Source organism: Calonectris borealis, chromosome 18, assembly GCF_964195595.1.
Source record: "Calonectris borealis chromosome 18, bCalBor7.hap1.2, whole genome shotgun sequence".
NCBI classification, from domain to species: domain Eukaryota; kingdom Metazoa; phylum Chordata; class Aves; order Procellariiformes; family Procellariidae; genus Calonectris; species Calonectris borealis.
In genome coordinates, this window is record NC_134329.1 from 5624207 (window position 1) to 5642558 (window position 18352).

An 18352-nucleotide genomic window follows, 5' to 3' on the forward strand; every position below is an offset into this window, starting at 1 on the left:
GCAAGTGTGGGAAGAAGTCAGTTCAGCACTGCAAAAACAAGAGGGGAGTTGTCTTAAAGCCTGACCTTGAACATTTTTATATTGAATACTTAATATGCAAATATATATCAGGTACAGGCTGGAGTATTTTGTGATGTGAATGTCAATAAGCACATTCATACTGTGGATTGACGGACACTACTAGTAGCATATACCTGCATATGCCCTTTCCTCATCCTTGTGCCAGATGCACAGAGCACGCTGTGCAGCCCTACTGATCTCAGCTCCCAGCTGGAGGCAGCCTTTGCTTTTCTCTGAGAACGGTCGTGGACTTCCTTGCAAACACGCCAGCTCTAGTTGTGTTGTATTACTTTCCCCGGGTGGCCTCACTTTCTCGTTACTTTTTTATGTACTCTCCAAAGAGAAGAACTTACTTTTTTATCCCTGTCAGAAAGAGTACCAGCCGCCTTCTATTACATGACATCATTTGCATGTGGTTTTATTGGTAAATGGCTGTGGCTGGTATTTCAGTGGACTCCAAGAAAGCTGTTCCACAGGGAACTGCAGCAGTTGCCACTTGTACAAAACAGAAGCATACAGGGGATTGCGTTCTCCTTAGCAAGTCTCTCCCACATCCTCCTCTGAGAAGCCCTTGAAGAGGGACGTTTGTTTTCCAGTGGCTGGCAGCAATCTTTGAGAAATATCCATAACAAACATCTTTTCTCCTCTTGGATAGTCCTCAGACTTCCAGTGCTTTGTGGCTGAGAGAGAGCTGATGGCGGAGCACATGCATTGCTACTCCCGCATGTGGCCAGGACATACAGATATACCTAAAAGGTACTCCGAAGTGCAAGGGGAAAAAGGCCAACTCTTAGGGTTAGGCATGTGGGCACCCACTCTGCACAGGAGCTGGCAGATCAGATGGAAGACCTCCAGTTACTTGGAAATGTCAGAGCTGGGGTCAGACATGACCTCGCCTACACTGTTCTTGAATCACACAGCAATACAACCTGTATGCTGAAGTGCACAACTTTGATCTTTTAGCATAAAAGAGAGTGTTTAAATATTAAAAAACATGTTCTCATTTTCAGTTCATTGTATGGAAATGTTTGCCATGGTTACAAATCCCTCTTCTGTCACAGAAGGAGGAATAGGGGCCTGGGAACTCGAAGGAAGGGAGTAGTTTTGTTTCAGAGAACCAGTGACATCTCCTGCATTGGCAGCACAGCGCTGCAGCTTCTGCCTTCTCACCCCGCCGGCTGGATGCAGCCAATTGTCCTGCTGCGATCGGTGGGAAGGTGTCAGAGCAAGAGCAAAGCCTGCACTACAGTGCAGTGCTGGAGACCAGAAAAGGGTCAAAGGAACTTCAGAAGTGGGCATGTTCCCGAGGCCCCTTAAAAGTCACGCACAGACCTAGAGCAGTCTCCTAATGACTACACAGACGCGAAGTTAGGGATAGCACAGACCTGCCCAGGGACCCAGCTCGTGGTGTGACGGACCGTGGCCCAGTGTGCCTCCAGCAGGTCCCCTTGCAGACTTCCTGAAACGGTGCTCTCGTGTTTTTATGCCACCATCCCACTTCACGTGCACACAAACCTGTGTTCAGGCAGCAGGACGTCTCGGCAGGCTCAACCTCTGACAAAAGCCACTGATGTGCAACTACACTGACGATGTTAGTTCCCTATGCAGGACAAGCCTAGGCTACAGGACTCCCATGAAGAACAGCTGGCTGGGGAAGCATCTCCTCCACGAGCAGAGACCGTGGTGAAACTGTATGGGCTGGTCTGAAGCGGTTTGTCTGTATGCAGGGTCTGGAATCAGCAGGATGCAGCTACTCAGATGATACTATCGTGTGTGGTATAATCTAGATATAAACAAAGAGAATAAGGGTTTTGGGGAGAGCACACATTGCAGCTGGCTGAGTAAACAAAAGACAAATGTTGTCCATATGGGGAAAGAGCAGCAGCAGGGGATTGCACTCAGCCAGGATTTTGAAAAACCAAATAAAGGAAAATACTGAATGCTTGAGAACTTTGGGAAGCAGACACTTAAAGCCCCACTACTGTGCCCTGGCACAGCCCTTTGGTAATTTCTTTGCCTTGTAGACTAAGCCAGTGCAGGCATAAGTCTGAGCAGCAGCTTCCATAGCATCCGTCTTTCACATTGCAAGAGACTTGAATGAAAATACGTTTTCTTAGGCAGAGCCAATTGAGGATTTTCTTTAAAGCCATGTATCTCTGGGAGGGTCGTTTGGCAACATTTAGTTTTCCTATCTCTGAATTTCTGCTCTCCTTCACTCTAGTGGAGTTGAAGTGTAAATCATCATGTAAATCATCAGGTCTAGCTACTGGCAAACGGAACTTGGGGAAGATGGCTTCTCAAGGGAAAGGGTAGGCAAGGATGAGCCTGGAAGTAGGGCCAGTAGTTGCTTCTGGGGAAAAGGATGCAATTCAGAAACATGGGAACACGGACATTGCTCAAACAGGAGGCCGAAATTCAACAAGGTGCAAAAATCTGTCTTAGTCAGTTTTGGACACCAACAACTACCCCACAGAAGAATTAAAATGCAGTAGCTACCCATAAATTAAAATTGTGCATTTAAGCTTCCTGTGAGTTGAGAGCTGACACAAATGTCCATTTAAAATTACACCTTTCTCTTGTCAGCAATAGGGCAGCATTATTCACAATGAAAATCTCTGCAAGTGTAAATGCTGTGAACTGTTCCACAGCCAGATGTTTTTTGAGGAGGAATCATTTCCCTTCTGCAGTACCAAACTGCAAAGTTTCACCCTCCCCTTTGTCAGATCTTGAAATGTTGTGGGGTTTTTTTTCTTTGTAGTCTTACCTCGTCTTACATTGGTGTGAGCATTTCACAGCTGTAAAGCAAAAGTGGCTAGTCTGCATGGCTCTGAAGAAAAAATGAAAGCTAATGCTCAGAAACTAGAAAGCAAATAAATATATGTAGAATGCAGTATTTTAAATCCTGTAGTTTTACCTGAATTACGATTTTTGAGCACCCCAAAATGGAAATATTGTTACCCAGCTGCTTTGTTCTTAGGGCATCATTTTGCCACAGGATAAACTTTAATCACTGTGGAAACAACGATAAAGCTGAATACAACATACAGAAGCAGCTTGGGGAAACTTGACCTGTGTTGTCCTTTTTACGCCCTGTGTTGAAGAGCCAGGTATATCCCAGCGGTTTAGCAGTGGCTGTGAGAGTAAGCAGGGCTGGGTCCTCATTCCAGGGATAAGGTCTCTCTGCAAGACATAGTCCTGGATGCTTTTAAATTCTGCTGTGCTCCAGCGCTGAACAGCCAAGTTATAACCAGTTTTTATCATTTGCTCCTCATTCCAAGTCTCTAAGCTTCACCATTCATGTATATTTACAAAAACTTCCAGCTGGTTTATCTTCATCACTCACTGGCACCTGTGTTGTCTTCTCTGTCTCCTTCATTTTCCTGTTTTCGCTCTGGAATTCAATCCTGCATGTCTCCGTACTACCTGCGAGACTCCTACATAAAGATTTGTTGCTACTAGAGAAATCCCTGTTTGAACTCAGGGAAGCTCTGCATATTTCCCTTTTTGGATTAAATGCCAAGAGTAAAGGTTTAGTTGGCTTGCTTCCTCCCCACCCCCCAGTTTTTCACTTGCCCCCACTCTGCTGTTTGATTGTTTTATTAATGTATTGGATAAATGTCTTGGATAAAAAGGGAGCTGGGAGATTTGATGCTCTTTCACCCCATAGTGAAAGTGTGTCCCACCCTATGAGGTACCTCAGTAAAACTCATCTCCTGCCACACAGTCATAAATTGAGTAGTGTCAGCTGCCTGATGTAGAGGGACTTGGCACCAGCACCCCCGTGAGTTACAAGGGCAATTTTTTTCCTCAAGGACTAGTGTTTCAGGTTCTTTACAGGCTTGAGGAGCTTCACTGAGTATTCTACTCTTGCGGCTGATTTAAGCCTTCTTTCAGTGCCTCTGAGGTCTAAAACTTGTAGGCTCTTTTCATTTTTTTGTTTTTAATGAAAGCTGATGGTCTAATGCCACCAGGAGGTCTGTGGGACCAGCGGGTGGAGGTGGGTCTGAGCCCAGTAACGGCTAAGTCTTGTTCTTCGTTGTATGTATGTCAGTTCTTTGATTAATTCCAGGTGTCCTTATTATCTGTGAATGTGATGAAGGATAAAAGACATTCTCTCACAAGAGGGCAGCGTTGGACTCAGTAATCGTGGCTCCTTGTGTTACACCCTTTAACGGAACAGTGAAAGTGTCTTTCCCTTTGTGGAGGCACTAGCAATTCTGTTACTGATTTATTGCGTTTTCATTTGTATAGCAAAACAGGGGCAGTCCTGAGGTAATGTAACAGCAATCCGCAAGAAAAGGATTTTGCCTGGAAAACATTGCATAAGGAAATGTTAGCTCCCCCCCACCCCAAAAAAAAAAAAAAAAAAAAAAGAGATCTGGTAGCATTATTGGCAGAGAAGGTGCCAGGCAACAAAAGAGCGGTAGTGCCGGCAGTGTAAATGTAGACAGCGGTGCCGTCGGGTCAGCGATGCTGTTAACCGAGTTGCCCATCGTACTGCCTGTCAGCAGGGATGCGCCGCACGTAGCTGTCTCTGGCCTCCCTGTTTTCCAGCGTTTGCGCTGGGGAAAAGAGATGAAATGACTAAACGCTTCAAATTCTCATTTCCCGTACGCTGGGCTTCCTTGCCAGGAGTACTTAAGAGTCTACTTGGACAACACAGCAAACGCAATGACACTTTATTGCAAGGAATTTGGAAAACGCGCAGTTTTTAGCAGAGGGCGCCGTTTCCAAGCCTTGGCTGGGGCTGCGTGTAACGGCTTCCTCTCGCTGGCGCGAAACGAGGTTTATCAAGCGTGACCAGGATCTCGGCAACTTCATTTTCTCCCGGGGCCGCAGGAGGTTAAGAGCGTTCCCGGCGGCATCTCGTTAAGCCGCTCCAGCCCGTAGACTGGCAGCGCGCAGCCGGCGCGGCCCCGCTCCTCGGCCCCCCCCCAGGGCGGGCACCGGCGGGGCCGCGCGGCAGCTCCTCCGAGTGAGGCCCCTCGCGCCGCCGCGGACGCCGACCTGGTCGGGGCGCCCCTGCCGCGGCGAGGGGAGACGCCGGCCCCGGTCCGCTCGGACGCGGCGGGAGCGCTGCCCGCCCTGTTCCGCCGAGGGACCCGCCCGGCGCGGCTGCGCTGCCGCGCCTCCGGGGCGGGCAGCGATGACGTCACGGCGCCGGTACGCGAAGCGGGGGCGGTACCGGGACAGAGCACGGCTGGCGGCGCGCCGATTGGCTGCCTACGGGTGAGGTGGGGCGCTCGCGGGAGGTGCACGCTCTCGGATTGGTGGTGGCCGGCGCAGGCGCGCCGCGCAGCGTGCCGGGGTGCGCTCGGGTCAGGAGCGGGCGCGGGGCCGCACGGCGCGGCAGGATTGGGCACGCGGCCCGTGGGGGTGGGGCCTCCCCGGAAGCGCGCGGTGCAGCATGGGCAGGTGGTGCCGGTTGCGCGTGCGCAGTGCGGGCCTGTGAGGGGAAGATGGTGCTGATCAAGGAATTGTGAGTCGGGGGCGGCGGCGCGGCCCCGGGGCCCGGCCCAGCCCGGCACAGCGGCCGCCGAGTGGGGCAGGGCCCGCTCCGGCCCGCGCCCTATAGGCCTCCCGCGGCTCAACTGTGCGGGGCGCCGGCAGCGCCCGGCCCGCCGCCTCGGTCGCTCCCTTCTCGCGGGCGGGCCCCAGCGCGGGGCCTCAAGGGGCTGTGGTGTCCGGCGGCCGAGTGGGGGCGGCGGGCGCGCCCGGGGTCGCCGCACCCATCCGGGCTGGGACGCTGCCGCCGCCTCCCTGCCGCGGGGCTTACGGAGCGGCTGGGCGGGGGGCCGGGAGCGGGGCCGGCCCGGGGCGCGGGTCTGCTTTGTGCGTCTCTGGCGTTTCCACCGCTTCCACGTCCCGTGCCTGCAGCCTTAGGTACCTGCTTGACACCAAGGGACGTGCCATCGCCTTCGCACGCACCTGAGCGTGCGCTGGCAGTCGGGGCGATCCTGACTCGTAACCCCTGCCCCGGAGCATGTCAGTTGTGTCCCCGCACAATGAGTTCCTCAAACTCGTTCCCTTGGGGCTGATGTTTAACCAAGGCGGCGATGTCGATGTGTCCCTGCAAAGCTGAGAGGCGTTTTTGAATCGGGACCCCCTTCTGCTTAAAAAGGAGCTCGAGTGGCCGTGGTGACAGTCCTGGAGCAGTGTCAGCGTCCTTCATTGCTCCACAGTTATCTGTTCTGGTGGTGCTGGGAACTCCATGTCGTTGGGTAGATCTCTCCCGTAAGGTCTTCTGCCAGCAAACCACTGGCTGGTTTGTTCTCCCCCCACAACCTTTGGCTTTAAATTACCTTGAAGGCTAGTAATATGTAGCCTCTGCTGTGGTAGTAAAGGCGATGTGTAGGTTCAAAACAATAGAAAGTAGGAGGTGTGTTTGTTAGGTCCCAAACAGGCTTCCAAGGATACTTCAAAGGTTTACCTAACCTTCAGAGAGTGAGTGCAAATGGACAGGACTGAGGTACCAGTGCTGTATCCGGCAGCGAGGCATGCAGCGCCAGGTGTCCCACTCTTCTTGCGTTTTAGCAAGAGCTTGCACCAGTCCTTGTAAGAGAAGCTGTCTGTCTGTCTTGCATTTCCTACAAGATAATGGTGGGCTGTGTACTAATTTATAAGTTCTCATCAGATTTCTTTGCTACTCAGCTCTTTTGAATTACTGCATTGTTTGTCTCTTCTTAAGTTTAAGAAAACCTGTTCCTTACAATTCTTTCCTTTAATTCCTCACCTTTCCTTGTACCTGTACATTTGCTGTGTTTTCCTGGTTATACTCCTGTTTTACATATTGTCCTGTTAAAGGCTAAAGCTGAAGTTGCCCCAAAATCTCCTATACTGCCTTGCAAGCCACAAATGTGTCCTCTCTAGGTATTGAAGTCAGCATCTTCTAATGCCAAGACAGGTGTCTTCTGTCCCTGTTGGTCTTGCTAGCCAGCTTTGAAAACAGATTAAGGACTTTTGTATCCGTTAAAATGAGATATAATAGGGCTCCCTATGGTAATTTTATTTTGACTGCTATTTGGCTATTCTGTATTTGGATGCAAGCTCTGCTTTCAGCCTGACACTTGCCAACATTTGAGGGCAATTATGTTTTTCTCAGTATCTCTCTGAAGGTTTCACAGTTTGAATAAAACTATTTCAGTGAGGCGCATAGTAGACTAAAACAGAAAAATCTTTATCCAGTAAGGGATAAAGAAGAAGTTGCATGGAAATTGCAAGACTGAATTTGATCCGCAGGGGTGATCGTTTTCAAGGTTGCTGCATTTTCTGCCGTACAGGGAGGGTACAGGGCACTCAAGCTGCTGAAGTCATTTTCATAGTAGTACCTAAGCAAAATCATATCAAACTCACTGTTCACAAAGTGCGGTCACAGCAGGGGGTAGCAAGAGTTGAATCAGCTAACTATAACTTAGTTTCTCTCTAGAACAGTGAACAGGCTTAATTTATATTCATGCTTTCAGGAGGATTGTGTTGCATTGAATCCTAATGGTCAAGGTTTTCAGTAAACGAGGTAACATCACTTAAAACCACTGGGAACAATGCAGTTGTTCTATGATGTTGTTTTGCAACAATAATGATTTGCATAGTCTTTGTCCATTTTATTAGGTTAAGGTGAAACTGAAAAAGACTGTCTGTGCAGTGTACTGTTGCTGTGAAACATCGACTTCTGCATTCCCTGACGTTGCTGTTAACTCTACAGTGTATTGTATTAGAACTAACCTGTTTGCCTAAAATGCACTTGATTCTGCCACCTAAATGGGATATGAGCTGTGGTTGCTTTTTAAATGATTCATAACTGCTGTAATTGCCAAAATTCATTTGTAGGCTCTGAGGGCCTGCGCATTTGTCCTCCTTTTAAATTGTACAGACAGGACTGCCTACTGTGTAAGACATGAAGAAAGCTCACACCTCAAAGTTTAAAGAAATTCAGCACAATACAAAGTTATGGTAGAGCTGGAAGTAGGTCCTAGATTTCTTGGCTCTTCTCTGCAGCTTCTAATGTTCTTAACCCTTTTTTTTTTCCCTTTTGTAACATATCTGCTATTGAATTTTGCTTGGGTTTGTTGCATTATATCCATGCAGCCTTACTGTCACAGAGCAAAAGAAAACTTGAATTAACTAATTTTGACACTTCCTTCTTGAATGTCTTTGTTACAGTTTATATCTGTTATCTGCAGATGAAGCCTAATTATTCATTTTGTTGAATTTGCTCTTTTCCTCTTTCAGCCGAGTGGTTTTACCTTGCTCAGTGCAAGAGGTATGTCCTCATCCTACCTGCTTTTGTTTTGGGGTGATGGGTGGGAAGATGCTAGTATCTTACTTAAATCTGACTAGCCTGGGCCCAAATGTTTCCTGTGCTGTGCACCCACCAGTCTGCCACAGGTAAGTTACCACGTGTGTAAGCCACCAGCCAAGCAGAGTTAACCTCTTGCAGATCAGTGAATTTCAAAGGAGGCAAATGCCTGCAGGCAAAGAACCTTTAGTTGTTTCTGAGCCACTCCACAGCTTACAAGCAAGAAAAGAAAGTTGTGCAATTCTGCACTGCAGCAGAATTTTCCTGCTGATCAAGGCACTGAGTGACTCCAAGCCTTTTCCTAAAGGCAAAGGTAGGAATCATCTTCCGAGATCTGAAGCCAGCAATTTAAATAGCACTGAGATACATTTAAATGAAAGTCACAGTAGGATGTTTAAACATACTTCTGAGGGAAAATGTTACGCTTGCGTTCTTCTACAGTTTGCATTTTATGGGTCCTGCGAGGGCAGTATCTAGTTGGTTAAAAGTATGAATTTAGGAGGCTCAGGGCTGGAAATCAGTCATTTTAAAATCTTGTAAACTGAAAATTATATTTCTTTTATACAGTCTTTGCTTTTAGGGTGAGAAAATTGAAGAATAACTTATTTGGTGTGCTATACCAAAGTGTTGCATTAATGTGAAACAAGCTGGGTATAGATCTGGTGCTTTGAACTACAGATAAATTTTGCCAGCAGACTGTCATATTTTGCTAAATATTTTTTATATAGTGTATTTTACTTTCCTGATAATTTTGTTTGTACTACCAAATTTTCACTGGAAACAGCTAAATTTTTTTATGCATTAAAACTTTTGGCTAAATTGAATATTAAAATTTTACTTCTCTTAACTTTTCAGTATCAAGTTGGGCAACTTTATTCTGTGGCAGAAGCTAGCAAAAATGAAACAGGAGGTGGTGAAGGAATTCAAGTCTTAAAAAATGAGCCTTATGAAAAGGATGGCGAGAAGGGACAGTATACTCACAAAATCTATCATTTAAAGAGGTGAGAAAAGCAGTGATACATACTATGGTCACTTCGTGTTGAGCAAGAAATGTTTGAAAGTGAGGGCAGCCTTCCATTGTTTACTATTCTGGGGTACTTGTGTTTTTCTACCACTCTTTAATTTGCTGAATTGTGCATGAATGCTCTGGTGAACGGGAAAACATGTGAAATACAGTGGATTTTAAATATGTGAGATAGAGTAATGGAGAACCATGCGAAATGTCCAATCTGTGAATAGGCAAATGCATCTCTAAGTAGAAATAATTTGAATCCTTAGTATATAGCTGAAATGATGGGTTGGTATCACAGATGCTTTGTAGGATAGCCCAAAGGACAGGAGTGTTGATACAGAAGGATAAAGAAAAGGAGAATGGTTATTGCACTGTAAAGGAAGAATGTTTTTATATGATCTGGTATTTAAGGAGGAGTTCTTATTGCCTGAATGCTCTTTAAAAACACTCTAAAAGGCATCACACAAGTTCTTGTGGTGCAGTGGGGTAATATTGTTCTGAGAGAGAATAAGTAAGGTAAAGAATATTTTCAGAAGTTACGTGCATTGCAGAGTGGGTAAAACCTGGGTTATTTGGAAAACTGACCCAAATGGGGTCTGAACCTCTAGGGATTTACAGTCGATGTACTTCAGAGGACTGCAATACCATAAAGGCAGCCATGTTGTTAGAATTGGTAATATGTTGTCAAGTTGTGAGGATTAGTATTCCAAATGTTTGTAACTGGGGGAAAAAAGATCTAAAAAGTTAAGAACTGAATATGTTTGCAGTCGGCTGCAGTTTTGCTCTTCAGGCGTAGTTGAAATTGTTGAATGGCCTTCCATCCAGGCTGCAGGCCAGTCAAGTTACAGGCTTGCATGCTGATGCACCTGCAGTTTTGCTAGAGTTTGGAGGTGAGATCTCTTGGGCAGTGCCCTCCCTCAACAGTTGTCTTTGATGTTCTTGAAGAGAAAAGAAAGCACAGCTTTCGTCGTGATCATAGCGCCTCCAAAATTATTTCTAGCTCTCTCTCAATTATCTTACTGCCTTCGCCATTTTTTTTTCTTAATTATTGTGTGATCAGTAACATTGTTGGAGTTCCTGCGTATTTAGCTGTGAATAACTTGTACATCACAACCTTTAAAGTGCTTAGGTAGAACATGCCTTTCTTAGAGTGGAAGTGAGGAATTCAGTGAGGAATTTCAGCTGGCAAAAATTTTAAAAATGTTGTCAATGTTTGTTTTTCACAGTAAAGTTCCTGGTTTTGTAAGGATGATTGCTCCAGAAGGTTCCCTAGTGTTCCACGAGAAGGCTTGGAACGCGTATCCCTACTGTAGAACAAGTAGGTCTCCCGTTGTGTGTTTTGCTGTCAGTGTTCAGTTGAGTGTCCAGTGTCCCTAGGATAAGACTGAAGAGGTGATTCTCTTCTGTCTAGAACAGAGCCTGTTTGAAAAGAATTTAATTCTTCATAGTCTGTTAGAATAAGGTGACTGCTTTATTTTAATACTTTTAATTGCGTAAATTCTAAGAGTAGGCTCTATTTCTTTTGTGTTTTTGTTGAATGGTTTGAAGTGTCTTATAGTGAACTTACAAGGTTAAGGCTAGCAAGTCAAAGTCTGCTGAACTCTGCTAACTTGATGCACACAAATGCTATTAGACTAATTTTGAATGTTTCTTATACTGTAAAGCAATCATTATATGTGAGACTTTTCAGAAATGATTGTATCTAATAACACTTGTGTTTCCTTTTTATTTTCATTGCGTGTGTTTCCAATGACCAGTTGTGACAGTGAGTATTTGAATTACTACCAGTCCTATGTTGTTTTTTTTGAAATATATTTTATCTGTTATTACTGCTACAATTGACTCTGACTCTAGCAAGCTAGCTCCAACTTTTTATACATGCCTTGCCAGGGTTCCTGGCATAAAGCTCCTTTTTACTTTATTTGTCTGCACTTGGCTATAATTAGAAAGAACTGTAATTTGTCAGAGAAATGCTTTCATTTTTTACATCTTTTTCTGCCTTTACTTACCATTACAGCTGCATAATGTCTGTCCTGCTAAAAAAAAAAAAATGCTAAAAAAGGGGGGGAGGGGAAAGCCAAATCAGAGGTTTCTACACTCGTGAATGCAGGAAGTGCAATAAAGTAAAATCAGTCCCTAACTGTCTGAAATCCCATTTCTGTAAAGTGAAATCCTGCCTCAGTTAAAATGGATTAACTGAGAATCTAAATGGATCATCGTAGCTGGGGGTTTGAGGGCTTCTGTTTTTTATTTAAGATGCATGGGAAAGAGATCATTAAGATTTTATTTCCCTGTGTATATATTTTTGGTGACCTGTTTAAGGAAGCTTATAAGTTTAATGTTAAATTGCTTTATCTGCTCTTGCAAACTTGATTTAGATCGTCACTAGGTGAATGCAACATAAGGAGTAACAAATGAATTTGTGAACTGTTTAGCTTGACTCATCATGATATGTACACACACTGGTGTATGCTTGCTTTCTTCTGAAATTAGAAGTGTTCCTTGCTAGTCTTTAGACACACAATTTAGCGGTAGCTGGACCTTTATGATCATAGTTGTGCTATACAGGAACATCTAATGTTTATTGGCTGTTACCCCTGCCTCTCAGAATAGTCTCATTTGTTAAAAATTTAATGCAAATGTATTTTAATTGTTTTGTCTTAACTGCAGTATTAATAATTTGAAAATTACTTGAACATAGAGGTAAAGAATTTCAGGGTTGAGGAAGAAGGATGGTAAATGACAGTATTATTTCTATTTGTATGCACAGTTAGAGTTGGATTTCTCAAACATGACTGGTTTTAATTTGGTACTTACTGCTGTAGCTGATACTTAAGATTTAGAAACTAGTTATCTCATTGTACTTATTTCTGTGTGTAGGTAAGGGGGCTGTTTCTTTTATAATTTAAATAGAATGTGTTGCTAGTCAGGGCTTAGTAGTGACTTACATGTAAATACCATTTACCTAAAATTTAAGCAGAAAGGTGTACTCAGACTCATGCTTTTTGATTTTAATTCTTACAGAACGAATACATGAAAGATGACTTCTTCATAAAAATTGAGACCTGGCATAAACCAGATTTGGGGACATCAGAGAACGTGAGTTGGGATTTGGATACCAAGCATTAGCAATTTTTTCAACACATAGTCATCCAGATAAAGTATTCTATACCTGGTAATGGTGGATAATTACTGCATAAAGTCTAAGCCCTACCAATGATTAATGTAAAACAAGAAAAGCATTATTCAAATCCTTCTAAGGTGGTCAAGCTGTCTTACCTAACGAGATACAAGAACATCTGACCTCATGTTTTATGTTGAGGTCAATGCAGCTGCTTGATTCTCATCCAAATATTTAAATAGGTTTTCTGTAAGTTCTTTTTAATTTCATGTTCTTTTACCTTAGACATGCTAGTGCTACTTAGCCTGACAAGTTTGTTTGAAAACAGGTTCACAAGGCTATTGGAGTTTATCTGTGTACACTTCTGTAGAGTTATGTATTGAAGCTGCTTCTGTAAATTTTCCAGACTGGCAATACTCTTGTTTTCTGCCCTAGACAGTTGATTCAGTTGATTCAATCTCATCTTCAGGAGATTTTTTTATCTATAGTGACAAACATATTTGTAAACCATCCACAAAGGAATAGTTGTTGTATATTTCCAGTGCTTGGATGAACTGTAGCACTACATGTGCCACAAAGGAGGACAGTATTTCTTGGACAGCTCTGCTTGCTATAATTGTAAGCTTAGGCATGCCTAACAGACTACAGGTGTGAAGCTGACTACATCTTTAGACCTTTATGTACCTTCATACCACACAGAGTTCATCTGGTCCATATTAAAGGCAGCCCTATAATTTAGGGAACCTACTAGATTTAGTCAGGTTATTAAAACCTGCCATATTTGCACTTTGGAATTTGTGCGGCTTCTTTCTAGATCAAAAAGCTCATGCAGATTACTGAATGGGTAATATTTCTAATTAGAACTTGATTTCATTGGCGCTAACAAATGTGACAGAAGAATACAGCTTAATCTTAAATCCAGGTTTCCTGAATGCACAGGAAGTGAAGGCTTTGTGCTGGTTTAAAATCGGTTAGTGGGTGAATTAAATTGTAACTGTGGAGATTATTCCCTTTTAGAAAGGCAGAGGAAGAAAGGATAGGTTTTGAGAACACTGCCTTTATGAAGTCCAGAAAAAATCCATGGCACGCATATGTACTGCATAAGGTGCACCACTGTGTAAGGTGACAGCATGGAAATCATTCCTTTTTCTCTTTTTGCAGGTGCACAATTTAGATCCAAACACATGGAAGAGTGTTGAAATTGTCCATATTGACATTGCAGATAGAACTCAAGTAGAACCAGGAGTAAGTAAATGCTGTGTTATTGGGATATAGATGTAGCATGCAGCTAATTCCATTGATGCTTTGTGTTGATTGTGAATAAACTAAAATGGTATGGATTTTACCCAACAGATAATTGAAAATTGTCTTGAATAGAATCATTCATTCCAAAGTTCCACACTTAGTAAATGCATTTACAACTTCAGTCTACTGAATTTGACTTCTAGTTGCACAACTAAGACATGAAGGGCAACAGACTTTTGGTACAGGTGCTGTTTTTACTTTTAATTGTAGATAAAGTGATTGATTTGATCAAGCGAGCGTTTGTGTGCTCATCTTGGTGTGTGAGACTAAGCACAAGAATCTATCCTAGCTGTCCCGTATGACAGAGCACAGTGTCTCCACCAAGCTACTCCTGTGCTTCTGCTGCTACTTCTTGGTTACAAATTCTTTAAATTAAATTCTGTCTCTCCACACATCCTCCCTGGGATTATGGCAATCTCAAGAGGATAATCAGGTTTTGCCATTGAAATCTAGACCTTTTTTTTTTAATTTTTAAACCTTGTTCATCAGAGTACTCTTAAGACATGAACTGCTCATCTCTTCTGAAAGCTGTGGGATTACTTTTTCAGTTTTGTCTTTAGTGATTGCTTTGGCAAACGTAAGTGTCCTGGGTACACCCAGAAGTCTATCCATAGGAGTCTGGCCTTTTCCCCGAGAACGTGAAGCTTAGTATCTTGATATAAGAAGGAAAAATTTAGAAGGACAAATTTTATTAATAAGAGCACATGGTTACTCAGTGAATTTGTATGCAGAACATAGGTATAAATTTGGAAGGAGTGGCTTTACCAGGATTGTGTGGAGTGTGTGTTAGCTTGCTTACACATGTGATGGAAGTAGGTGGCTAGATGAAGAAGTGAGTGTGGTAAGGTTTAGGGCTGGGCATGCACACTTTCAACTTGCCTTTTCAATAGCACTTTGCACAGAAAAGACAGTGGTACCTTGAATGTGATTGTATCAAATTCTACTGAAATAAATACATGAAGGGATTTCTAGTTAAGCTTAATCTGCCATGTTGAGATTTTGCTGACAGGACAATACTTAATATTTGTAATAGTTCCTGTTCTTTTCCCATCTATTGTCAATTTTTTGTTAACCAGCTCATACTCATATGTTTGGGTTGTAAGGGACCTTCAAAGATCTAGTCCATGCCCCCTGCCGTGGGCAGGGACATCTTTCACTAGATCAGGTTGCCTAAAGCCCTGTCCAACCTGACGTTGAACAATTCCAGGGAGGGGGCATCCACAGCTTCTCTGGGCAACCTGTTCCAGTGTCTCACCACCCTCATCATAAAAAATGTCTTTCTTATATCCAGTCTAAACCTATCCTCTCTCAGTTTAAAACTGTTGCCTCTTGTCCTGTCATTACAGGCCTTGATAAAAAGTCTTTCTCCATCTTTCTTACAAGTCCCCTGTATGTATTGAAAGGCTGCAGTGAGGTCTCCCCGGAGCCTTCACGTCTCCAGGCTGAACAACCCCAACTCTCAGCCTTTCTGCACAGCAGAGGTGTTCCAGCCCTCAGATCATTTTCATGGCCCTCCTCTGGACCCTCTCTAACAGGTCCATGTCTTTCCTGTGCTGAGGGCTCCAGAGCTGGACGCAGTACTCCAGGTGGGGTCTCGTGAGAACAGAGTAGAGGGGCAGAATCACCTCTCTCGACCTGCTGGCCACTGCAAGTGCACGTTGCCAGCTCATGTCCAATTTCTCATAGTATGTATCATTTATCTGAATAAGAAGGTAGGAGATGTTGATTTTAGATGCTGGTCTGTACAACTTTAGAGGGCAGCTTCCCCGAAATTGTTTATGTGCCTGTCTTACTTCCTTGCTGTTGCTTTCCACACATCTTTATCTACTAGGGTTGTTGTCTGGTTTGTTCAGTTGTAACAGCTGGACTGTTCTATGTGTAATCATTTATTTTTGGATAGTAGGAAAATGGTATGCACTAATATCAACACTTACCAATTTGTGTTTACACAATAAATTTGATTGTCTTGGTTTTGTGTAAGGAGATGTTCTTTATACTATTCAATTGTTATTGAAACAATTGTTATCTGAAAATAAATACTTGGATATCCTGCATAGTGGGGAGAGGACTCCTTTGCAGGAAAGTAGAGGAAGGGAGGGGAAAAGCTGTGGTGTGTGAAGGGGAGAGGTTTCTGCTTCATAAATTTCCATTTGCATTACCAACACAGGTGTATAACCTGCACTGTTGCTTAACTGATGTTTAACAGATGATCTGTGGATTTACATGTGTGAAAATACATGAACCTCCCTGTAAACCAAATTAAATGTGTCTTGCCTATTTTAATGCAGCGAGGAATCGTTTTGCTGCCCCTTGTTCTTTCAGACATTCCATATGACCTTAGAGCTGAACTGGCAGGTAAATGTATGTTGTGCATTCCCTATTCCATGCCTGGAATTGTGGCAGACAACTACAATGCTGTCATCTGTCAGAGTGCTTGCTTGATCACAGTATGTGTAAACAAAGGGTTGTGCTTATTACTGTGTGTTGAACTGAAGTATTTATTCTGTTTGAAGTACTCTTAGTGAACAGCACTGCTTATGCTGTATGCCCTCTTGCACTATTAGATTACATGGCCTGCCTTTGATATTGCCAGTTTCCTTTGTACTGAAGACTGACAGATGGTGGTATGCTAAAAGAAGTTTTATTTTTGGCTCAGGACAAAGATCCATCTAACCCAGTATCCTGTTAGTGGCCAGTAGCAGATACTTGTGGAAGGATAAGAAACTTGGGGAAGTTCAGAATACTGGAAGCTGGGAGATGCGTATCTCTGAAAGATCAATCTGTATTTAAAGGACTTTCAGAGCCCGTGGTTATATCTGGCCTATTGCATTTATTAGCCACTTGTATGCCCATGAGCACATCTAATCCATTTTTGAACCTATTTATACTTTTGACCTTTATGGCATCATGAATTCTGTAGAGTGTTAGAATGTATGGAGAAAAAGTACTTCCTTTTTCCCTGATTGATAATTCATTGAGGGGGGGAATATTTCCTATTTGTATTTTCTGCACAATTTATCTTACAGATTTGGATCATATTTTCTTTTTCTTCCCCCACCTCCTCTTCAGCATATCTTTCCAAGCTGAGGGTCCTTATCTTTAAGTCCATCTTCAAGTGGAAGCCATTTCATATGTGGAAGTCCTCGGAACTATTTTCAGTACATTATCCTCTTTTTTTTTTCTTTTTTCTTTTGTGTATTTGACCTACAGAGTATCAAAACTATGAGTGCAGAGTGGTTTAATCCAGAGTCTTAAGTCTCTTCTGATGTTTCTACATTCTCTTTCTTTTTTTAGTAACTTCTAACACCATTTACTTTTTTAGTAAATATTTTGAGCAAATATTTTCAAATTCAATCTCACAGTATAGGCCACACTGTGTAGGAATACCTGGGACTAATTTTCACCATGTGATTCAAATTTTCATTTCCATTTCATCTCCCAGAAGTTCAGTTTTGCAAAGTCCTGACTTTATTAAACAAAGACTGACTTTGTACTCAAACTTTTATGCAAACTTTGATAACTCTGAGTTATCTGTAGGCTGACACCCTTTCTACTCTGCTTGTTTGCCCCCTTTCCTAGACAGTTGAGGATTAATTAGTAGAAATTCCCTAGGACCCACACTTGTAGTCTCTTCTGTTATGGAAATTTGCCTTTGTTTTCTCTCTCTTTACTGCTTATGACTCCATGAGAAAGATTTTCCATTTATGCTAATATCTTTATGAAGTTAGGTAATGGAACTTGAGGAATTTTTTTTTTTTGGAAGTTCAGCTACATCATAGTAACAAAATTGCCCTGATCTACATGCTTACTTTATGCCTTCGGAGAAGGCTGCGGGGTTTGGAAAATAGATGTCCCCTATGAAAGCATTAGCTGTTTTCCATGGATTCTGTTTGTCCAGAGGTTCTTTCCTACAGTTTCTTTGTCTTTTTCAGTGATATTAGAGCAGTCAATAGTTCTGTTGGGTAGTTTCTGAAATCATATGCGTTGCATGGTGCTTTTTTTTAATGTTATGATGCTTGTTGTTTGGGAATTATCATTCTAAGTGGCTGGGTGGGTTTTTTGGTGTGCTAATTTTTTTAGGGAGAAGGAGTAGTCAGTGTTGCTGAAGGAAAGTTTTATTTGTATGTTTATTTTCTCAGTCATAGTTTTGCCTGGAAAAGCAACCCAAATGTACTATCTTGGATAACAGCATGACTGAAAGAATGAAACTACATTTATAAGATCCAGCAATTTTGATAAAAGTTTTCATATATTCAAGATTTATCCTTGTGTTCAGTGAATTAACCTTGTCCAACCCATTGTAGTGTGGCAGTTACTTTAGTTTCAGAACTACAATCAGCATAAATATAAAAATAGTAAATTTCTTTAAGATACTAATGGCGTGCATATGCTAACTCATGCTCATTTAAGTATGTATAGAAATAATTTGGCCGACATCTGTAGGTTTATTTAGATATAAATTTAACCCTGCTCTCTCTTAATCATCTCCAGCATACAATCTATGGAGCTTTTATGATTTGTATATAAAAATCACTTCCCAGGAGAGTAAAACTTTTTA

At 42.9% G+C, this 18352-nt stretch overlaps 1 protein-coding gene across 2 annotated transcripts in view; it reads left to right on the forward strand.

The window, feature by feature from the left end:
• The first annotated feature begins 5449 nt into the window (after positions 1-5449).
• Positions 5450-18352, forward strand: part of PITPNB (phosphatidylinositol transfer protein beta) — a 34612-nt gene continuing 21709 nt past the window's right edge. Inside the window, exons 1-7 of one of the 2 annotated variants that reach the window (XM_075167485.1) lie at positions 5450-5539; positions 8290-8320; positions 9212-9357; positions 10595-10686; positions 11126-11133; positions 12393-12467; positions 13651-13734. In XM_075167485.1, coding sequence (XP_075023586.1) covers positions 5520-5539; positions 8290-8320; positions 9212-9357; positions 10595-10686; positions 11126-11133; positions 12393-12467; positions 13651-13734 — 456 coding nt within the window. In that variant the 5' untranslated portion in view covers positions 5450-5519. The remainder of the gene's footprint in view (positions 5540-8289; positions 8321-9211; positions 9358-10594; positions 10687-11125; positions 11134-12392; positions 12468-13650; positions 13735-18352) is intronic. The other variant, XM_075167484.1, reaches the window with a different exon arrangement.